Raw genomic sequence first — 9,300 nt, forward strand, 5'->3', positions numbered from 1 at the left:
TCAGAAATTGCGATTAAGACTCCACTCTTCTCAGCACTTAATGTAAAGTTTTACGTCGGTGAATATAAAAGAATGGTCTAAAAACTTGAATATTGAATGAACATTTTGTTTTTGGTTTTGGTTGCTGTTATTTTATGATTAAATACATTTCACTGATTTCTTCATTTGTTATAACATTGTATACTAATTTTAATATTGTCATGACATAGCGTAATCTGCAGCGAAATTAGTATAAAAAGCCAATGTTTAAAATGCTTTATTTTTTTTAATCTAAATATTAGATTAATTTGTTATCATTTAAAAATACAATAATCATGAATTAAATATATTTAAATTTTGCGATTAGCTTTTAATTCCTTTAATTTTTCCTTCCAAACTTTACACTGATCCGAGGATTGTCCATACAGGACAGTTGACAGATAACAGCCGCGGTCTGCAGCTTGCACCGCTGTCTCAAAAAGATCCCATTCTAAAGCTAAACAAAAAATGCTATTGCTGAGAGTGTAATGAAAATAGTTAAATAGTTTGGAAAATGCAATTTTTTCTTTTCTGCAATTCTGGATAGAATTGTATATTGGGAGAAACGTCAGGAGCAGGCTATATCGGCTCAATATTCAAATTTTGCAAAAAAATTGGTAAAGTTTAAACATCTCAAACTCTCTTTACAATTGAATGGGGTTAAGAAAATGATGATCTGAACTTAATAATTTCGGAACTTTCTGTCCTTTTTAAATATAGCGAGCAGCTAATCACGCGTAACTATTGAGCCGTTAATTTGTCCGAGCATTTAAAATTAAACACTGCGTTACACGTTTTCATTTGGCATTCTTTAAAAATTCTTAGGGATGGAGCACACAGGATAATGAAAAAACTCATCTAATTGACCTAAGTGGGACCAAAATATTAAAGCCCAATGATAATAAATCCCGGACATCTAGATGACAGTAACGAGCTTAATTTACCTGTATCAAGGATAAGTTTGCAAACTCTGAGTTGACTGACAACCTTGAAGCTTAATCGGGACATCAGTTCCAATCTAGACCAACATTTCAATCAATCAATGAATCAGATCAATCACATTTTTAAAGATTCAACCAACCAATCACTAAAAAGTATATGCTTAATTTTTTGTATCAAAAACAGCTTATTAATGTTTGCAAACACGTTATCTATCTATTTATCTATTTTTAAAGTGATATAATAAGAAAACGTGGTGTATCTGATAAAGCTGACATTTATGACCATCTCTACACATGGTGCACTACCTGAAAATACTGAGATTTATGCCCATCTCTATTCAGGGGTTACCTGTTAAAACTGAGATTTATGCCCATCTCTATACATGGTGCACTACCTGATAAAACTGAGATTTATGCCCATCTCTATACATGGTGCACTACCTGATAAAACTGAGATTTATACCCATCTCTATATATGGTGCACTATCTGATAAAACTGAGATTTATGCCCATCTCTATTCAGGGTTTACCTGTTAAAACTGAGATGTATGCCCATCTCTATACATGGTGCACTACCTGATAAAACTGAGATTTATGCCCATCTCTATACATGGTGCACTACCTGATAAAACTGAGATTTATGCCCATCTCTATACATGGTGCCCTACCTGATAAAACTGAGATTTATGCCCATCTATATACATGGTGCACTACTTTATAAAACTGAGATTTATGCCCATCTCTATACATGGTGCACTACCTGATAAAACTGATATGTATGCCCATCTCTATACATGGTGCACTACCTGATAAAACTGTATGCCCATCTCTATACATGGTGCACTACCTGATAAAACTGAGATTTATGGCTTCTTTAATACACTCTTCAGGATTATCGCTGTCTGATAAATGGGAACTCTTGAAATTTTCTTCCTCAGATTCATAATCATATAATAATGTCTCAATACGACCCTAGAGCATATATAAAATATCAGGAAATAAAAAGGAATGTAGAAGAATTTTTGTTAAATATTTGTATGCATCACATACATAAATTTACCAGAAAAAAAACTTTGCAATAGCAAATTACATTCAACATTATCTCATTCAAAAATAATAATATTTTTTCCATAAAAAAAAAATTTAAGAAACTACAGAAACTAAGCGAGCAATTTTATCACAAAAGTGCCACTCAGTTTTTCCCTTAATTAAATACTCGATAACAACTGTAGAAAACAAAGACGACAATGAACATGAAACACGCCAAATGTGCAGTGAGCACTGACTGTACAGTCAATTAACTGTGTGTACATAGACCAATTTTGAACTTTTTGGTTGCTTAAATGTCGTCTTCTTATTCTACAGTTTAATGAGTCTCGATGTCATTTTTTTAGTTTTTAAATGAAAATAAAATGACGTAGACACTTCATCAAAATTTCTCAGACCAAGCAATTGTGATGAGAAAATGGGCAGCATTTACTCACATAAAATACAAATAATAAATGATCTACCTCCAATAATCCTACTTCTGATCTTTCATAATCATTTTTCAGCAAATCAGAGCCCTGAAAAAGCAACACATTATCCATCAATAATTCGATAAACAAAAATGTCAAATTCTGATATTCTTTCAACCTGTATCAAACATTGAGATTTCAAACCATGTATTCTTGAAACATTAAAGCTTTACAACTTCAATAAGGATTAGCTCTCCGAGAATCTAAGATATTGATCCTGTTTCAAATTGTTATGCTTGGTAAGTTTGCCTTATTACATTATGCAAAGGAATTGAGTTTTAGCCCCAAATTCTGATTTTCAAATCGATATATCTTTGCAACTTGATGGTGTTAACTTTTGATATTTCAAACTATTATTATTTGATCTTAAATAATTCATAGTTTGAAATATCTAAGATCTCTGACATTGAAATGCAAAGATATAGGGATAAGAAAATCAGAGTTGTGACAAAAACTCAATTCCTTTTGATCAAAAATAATAACCAAGACGAGAACCTCTTTTTAAGCAAAAAATTCTAAAACAGAATCCATAATTCATATTTTTATGGAGAGCTTACAAAACCAAAATACCTTAAATGTTTGAATCCTCACCTGTAAAGTACAAGCATGACAGTCACAAGGAAACCCGTACTGTGCTGACAAATATTCTTTTCTCTCCTTTTGTGATAATATACCAATCTATGGTAGAGAAGATTAGACTGATAAAAAGACAATTTTTCGTTGGATTTTTTTAAAAATTTGATTGTGAAGCTCACGTTAATATTTTGATATAAAAGGAAAGGGACTGATTGCTCACCTCAAACTCTAATTTTATAAAAATTATCTTAACTTTGCAACCTGATTTTCCTACAAAATAGTGTTATATGCGAATACTCAGTTCCTTTACTTAAAGGGACTCTAAAAATGCAAATTGATTGATTGATGGATATTTTTGTTTTTGATAAGATTATTTTCAATTGTTGTTTTTCTACAAAAGTGACTTGCGCATTTCTTGCTTCAGGAACAATTGAGAAAATATCAGAAACACATTTTCATCAGATTTATGTTTCATTGGTACCAATGTGAATCTGGCTTGCCCCAGTTTACATGGAAGGTTACTTAAAATTGTATTCAAGTCCCTTTAAACAACTAAATTGGGTATTGAAGGATTTGAAACTTTTAATATAAAAACTTTTTCTGAATCCTTTTTTCATGCTATAATATGTAAAAACAGACGAAATATTTTATTATATAAAATATAAAAGAATATTTTCTAGAATATTGAAGAATAATAAAAGAAAGAGTTATGTCTCCCAGTCTGCCAAATGCATATTCAGAATAAAACTCAAAAAACATTTATCTTCCAGAATTGAAGAATTTTCAATATTTCTCTCAATATATATAAATATTGTTTATAAAAGTTGTTTTCTTAGTCTAACTTAATATTTATTATAAAAGTTTTGGCCAAAATATTGCAAAGTTTTCTAAAGATTATGGTAAAAACACTATTATTGCATTGTATTAAAACCTTTTTTGCGTTGAATGTATATAAATTATTTTTAATATCATAAATATAATTTAATAAACCTGAATCGTAAAGTATGATATTGTTATTTCCAATCCCTTACTGATTCTTCTAAAATTAGAATTTGTTATGGATAACTTCTGAAAGACAATTAGTTCTTTTACGATTTTATTCCTGGGCTTTGTACTCATATGATCCCAAAGACCAAAAAATAGACATATTATTTGACAAATTTTTGAAAATGTTTTTAAATACGTGAAATTTGTGAATTGGAAAACGACTGTTAGTCATAAATCAAAAAGTCCGTGAAAAAGAAACAATTTTAAGGTCTTATTCAAATTACTGGTAAACTAGTTATCTAACATCGAATCCAAACCAAATCTAACCTTGTTGCTCTAATCAAAACCAAATCTAACCTTGTTGCTAGAATCCAAACCAAATCTAGCCTTGTTGCTAAAATCCAAACCAAATCTAGCCTTGTTGCTAGAATCCAAACCAAATCTAACCTTGTTGCTAGAATCCAAACCAAATCTAACCTTGCTGCTAGAAACCAAACCAAATATAACCTTGTTGCTCTAATCCAAACCAAATCTAACCTTGATGCATGAATCCAAACCAAATCTAACCTTGTTGCTCTAATCCAAACCAAATCTAACCTTGTTGCTTAAATCCAAACCAAATCTAACCTTGTTGCTTGAGTCCAAACCAAACCTAACCTTGTTGCTAGAATCCAAACCAAATCTAACCTTGTTGCTTGAGTCCAAACCAAATCTAACCTTGTTGCTCTAATCCAAACCAAATCTAACCTTGTTGCTCGAATCCAAACCAAATCTAACCTTGTTGCTTGAGTCCAAACCAAATCTAACCTTGTTGCTCGAATCCAAACCAAATCTAGCCTTGTTGCTTGAGTCCATACCAAACCTAACCTTGTTGCTCGAATCCAAAACAAACCTAACCTTGTTGCTTGAGTCCAAACCAAATCTAACCTTGTTGCTAGAATCCAAACCAAATCTAACCTTGTTGCTTGAATCCAAACCAAATCTAACCTTGTTGCTCTAATCCAAACCAAATCTAACCTTGTTGCTAGAATCCAAACCAAATCTAACCTTGTTGCTAGAATCCAAACCAAACCTAACCTTGTTGCTCGAATCCAATACAAACCTAACCTTGTTGCTTGAGTCCAAACCAAATCTAACCTTGTTGCTAGAATCCAAACCAAATCTAACCTTGTTGCTAGAATCCAAACCAAATCTAACCTTGTTGCTAAAATCCAAACCAAATCTAACCTTGTTGCTCGAATCTCTTGTTTCCGACTATTCTTATTCCAATGAAACTCTGCACTAGGTTCACAGGAATGGTTAAATCTAAAGTGAAAAAAAACTTTGAACCAAGTTTAATGAAATATAATTAGTGTCATCAGTTTTTTAAAGGAATTACATAACAATTTTGATTCCAACTGGGAAGAAAACGCAGACGATAATCGTGCTGCACATATTTTTATTTTTTAGAATTCTCATAATTTAAATCTATGTTATTTTATGTTCTTATACACAAAACACTGCTCGACTCTTATCATTTACAAAATTAAAAGTAATGAATCGAAGTAAATTTGTAGGCGGATATTTCCGTGCCACTTTGCGACATCGTACCCTCTCAATTTACATTCGAACGTGTAAAAATCAAACGTATTTGGTTGAATATACGGTTTTTAAAACACAATTAGCAAGAAGTTATTTAGAATTGATAATGCAACAATTCAAACTTGAACATAAAACTTTGTTTGATTTTAAATGTATACACTTACTGTTTCAATTCCAATTCCAATTTAAAAATTTAACCCTCGATTTATTCAAAATTTTAGCCACTGAAGTAAAGCGATATCATCAAAAGGTTTAATCTCCATCAGTATACCTGCTCATGAGTAGGAACAAACCATTATCAGCTCTAGGTCCACTGGCTCCCAGAGCAAAATTATTGGTTCTCCATATTCCACTTATTGTCTTTTCTGCCCCTTCAGGCACCTAATTAATACAGGGTAGGTAAAAAACGGGATTAGTATTGTTTTTGCAGGGTTTATGTTTTAGGTGGAAAATACTTAAATAAAGTGAATCAAATGCAAAAATATTAATTTGTATACAGAGAAAAAATTCCGCAAAAATATTTCTTTTTCATTTGTCAGTTATAGGTTTTTATGAAATTTTAGAGCAGAACAACCTGAATATTTTTCAAATTATTTCTTAAAAATACGTAATCACAACAAACAAATTTAGCACAGCACAAATTTTTTGACTCACCCTGTAGGTTTGATAAAGTTTAATGTTTTATTGAAATTATATACTTAAAAACACCACATGCTAAAAAATCCAACGAGTTTGTAATTGTACCATGGTTTTGAACTTTACTCTACTCTATTTGTACTTTTCTCACTCTTATATCTTTGCAACCAGAGCTGAAAATTGGAGATTAATAAAAAGAGGATAACAAGATTATAAAATCTGGGGATTAAGAACAAGAAGAGAACAAGCATTATATAATCTGGGGATTAAGAACAAGAGGGAAACAATCATAATATTATCTGGAGATTAAGAACAAGAGGAAAACAAACATTATATAATCTGGAGATTAAGAACAAGAGGAGAACAAGAATTATACAATCAGGAGATTAAGAACAAGAGGAGAACAAGCATTATATAATCTGGAGATTAAGAACAAGAGGAGAACAAAGTTCTGCGGCTAGAACAGATTTGGCTGAAGTTGTGCTTGGAAATATGCACATTTGGAAAGTTGTCACTTAGGAAAATAACCTTGGGAATTTGTCGTTTGGGAAAATGCCTTTAGGAAAGTACCTTACACAATACCCAAAAACAATATACACAATACACACCACCAGGTTGCAAAGAAATAAACATTTAAAATTTCGAGTACGAGTCGACTGTTTGGTATCTTTGTGTTAGTTTTTATTCAAAGTCGAAATCTTGGTAAAAAGTGATGTGAATAAGTTTTTTTTGAATGACACACCTTTGAATCATGTAGTGAGAAGAACCCTAACCTATCCTGATCAGCTTGCTTCAATTTTCTTGCATTTTCTTATGTTTTAAATGAATGCTTGTTTGATAGAAAAATTTCCATGCAGTAGCTAATATTTTGGCAAAAATACATTATATGAAGGGCTAAAGAAATATGCTCATGAAAAAATAGCAGACGTTATATTTTTTATTTGGATTACGCTTTTACATTATATAAAGAAAACTATATGGATCTAAACCTAAACTTTTCTACAAAAAAGTCTAACCAGTTATGATAGATTACTGATACGTAAAAAGTTATTTGTTATTTTGAATTTCAAGAATCTAACTCAAATGTTTGAAAAATCGAGAAACTAATTTTCCTTTTTCGACATTGTACGAACAGCATGTTCTAAAAACTGTTTTTTCTCCCTCTGAGCATACTAAACAATTCAATAAACCATGTTTGAGCAAAGTTTGTTTAGTTGGACTAATGAAGTAATTTCTAGTAACCTTCCATTTACAGAGGTGATATGTACGATTCACAGAGTTGACATGTACGATTCACAGAGTTGACATGTACGATTCACAGAGTTGACATGTACGATTCACAGAGTTGACATGTACGATTCACATCGAACGCTTTGAACCTTTGACTGATGATGGATCAATGATAGTTTTCTAACTCAAATTTGATTATTTACAATTATGGATTCTCTATAAAAGTGATTTGAGGTTTTTTTCTCGCCGATATGAAGGGTTACAGGTTAGCGATGTAAATCGGACATTCAATTCTTGAAATACATCTCTTGAAAAATATTTTATTTCAAGAATTGTTTTTATTTTGCTCCTGAACTGGTTTATGCCTGAGAGTGTCTGATCCACCAAGGGACCTGGATCAGAGGGAATTCTGCTAATATCAATTCACCAACCTAAAATACAACTCTAGGAATTGTCCTGAACCTGAAACTGAACCTAGACCTAAAGCTAAACTTAAACCTAAACTTAAACCTAAACCTAAACCTAAACCTAAACCTGAACCTACAACTGAACCTAAACCTAAACCTAAACCTAAATCTAAACCTGATCAAAACCAGAACCCGAACCTAAACCTAAACCTAAACCTAAACCTAAACCTACTAAACCTAAACCTAAACCTAAACCTAAACCTAAACCTAGACCTAAACCTAAACCTAAACCTAGACCTAGACCTAAACTTAAAACTAAACCTAAACCTAAACCTAAACCTAAACCTAAACCTAAACCTGAACCTAAACCTAAGCCTAAACCTAAATCTAAACCTACTCCTAAACTTAAACCTAAACCTAAAACTACACCTAAACCTAAACCTAAACCTAAACCTAAACCTAAACCTAAACCTAAACCTAAACCTAACCCTAAACCTAAACTATACCTGAATATCTCTAAGAGCAACTACTCCATGACCTTTCCCCTGAATGGGGACAGATTTAAAGATTTCATTTTCTTCCATTTTTCTTGAAATGTTTACAGTTTAGTTCTTATTGTATATCCAATAATTAGAATAATTAGACTGGACAGTTTAGAGTATATAAAGAGCCCAAACTAGTTAGATAAGTTTTTATTTATTTTTTCCTTGACAGCCACCGGCCTTAAGAAAGTTCTCTACCCTACGTCCTTTGCGCTAAAATAAGATTTTGTTTTTGAAGATGCCGAAACTGTTTCTTAATTTTAAAACTCAAAAAGCTATATTAAGTGATTGTATAGAAATACCCCCCCCCTCTCTGGTCGCCTCTCTCGACAGCCGTTTTAGGGTTAAATACGGGGTTTCAGTACGACCGGCTTAAGACCAAAGTAAAGTTCGAGCATAAACTGATTTTGCGTAATTGAAAAATTATGTCAAACATTTTTGAGTGTTTAAGTTTCCTCTTAATAAAACTAGAAGGAAAATTTAGTTTAAATGATTTCACTTTCACCTATATACAATATACATATATGCTTACTATGTGAAAGCAGAAGTACGTTTGCATATAAAGTGAAAGCAATGAATACATGGGAAGGAGGAGGGGGGGGGGGGTTATAACAGAGAAAGCGATGTAAAGATTTTTATTTACATTCGTTTATAAACATTAAAGTTTCTGACAGTTGTTTTTGTATATTCAAAACTAGATGCCTAGAAACCGTATATGATTAGTTATATTTATGTTTATTCATATTTATGAGTTTCCGATATATTTCATTTTATTTTATTTTTATCAAATCGTAAACTTTACTATTTTGCACTAAACTCAAGGTTTTAAATTAAACAAGAGCTGTAGGTTTCTTGTTAGAAAGTT

At 31.7% G+C, this 9,300-nt stretch overlaps 1 protein-coding gene across 1 annotated transcript; it reads right to left on the minus strand.

Moving 5' to 3' along the window:
- Positions 1-298: 298 nt before the first annotated feature.
- Positions 299-8,477, minus strand: LOC111695350 (SET domain-containing protein 5). Its single transcript, XM_023464655.1, has 12 exons — positions 8,400-8,477; positions 7,852-7,917; positions 7,369-7,428; positions 6,999-7,034; positions 5,892-6,001; positions 5,267-5,344; positions 4,043-4,091; positions 3,068-3,154; positions 2,471-2,524; positions 1,807-1,931; positions 963-1,036; positions 299-475 (listed from the first exon to the last, which is right to left on the minus strand). The coding sequence occupies exons 1-12, from the start codon at positions 8,475-8,477 to the stop codon at positions 330-332; spliced, it is 963 nt and encodes a 320-aa protein (XP_023320423.1). The 3' UTR covers positions 299-329.
- Positions 8,478-9,300: the final 823 nt, after the last annotated feature.

This window comes from Eurytemora carolleeae, unplaced genomic scaffold, assembly GCF_000591075.1.
Source record: "Eurytemora carolleeae unplaced genomic scaffold, Eaff_2.0 scaffold8, whole genome shotgun sequence".
Taxonomy (NCBI): Eukaryota; Metazoa; Arthropoda; class Copepoda; order Calanoida; family Temoridae; genus Eurytemora; species Eurytemora carolleeae.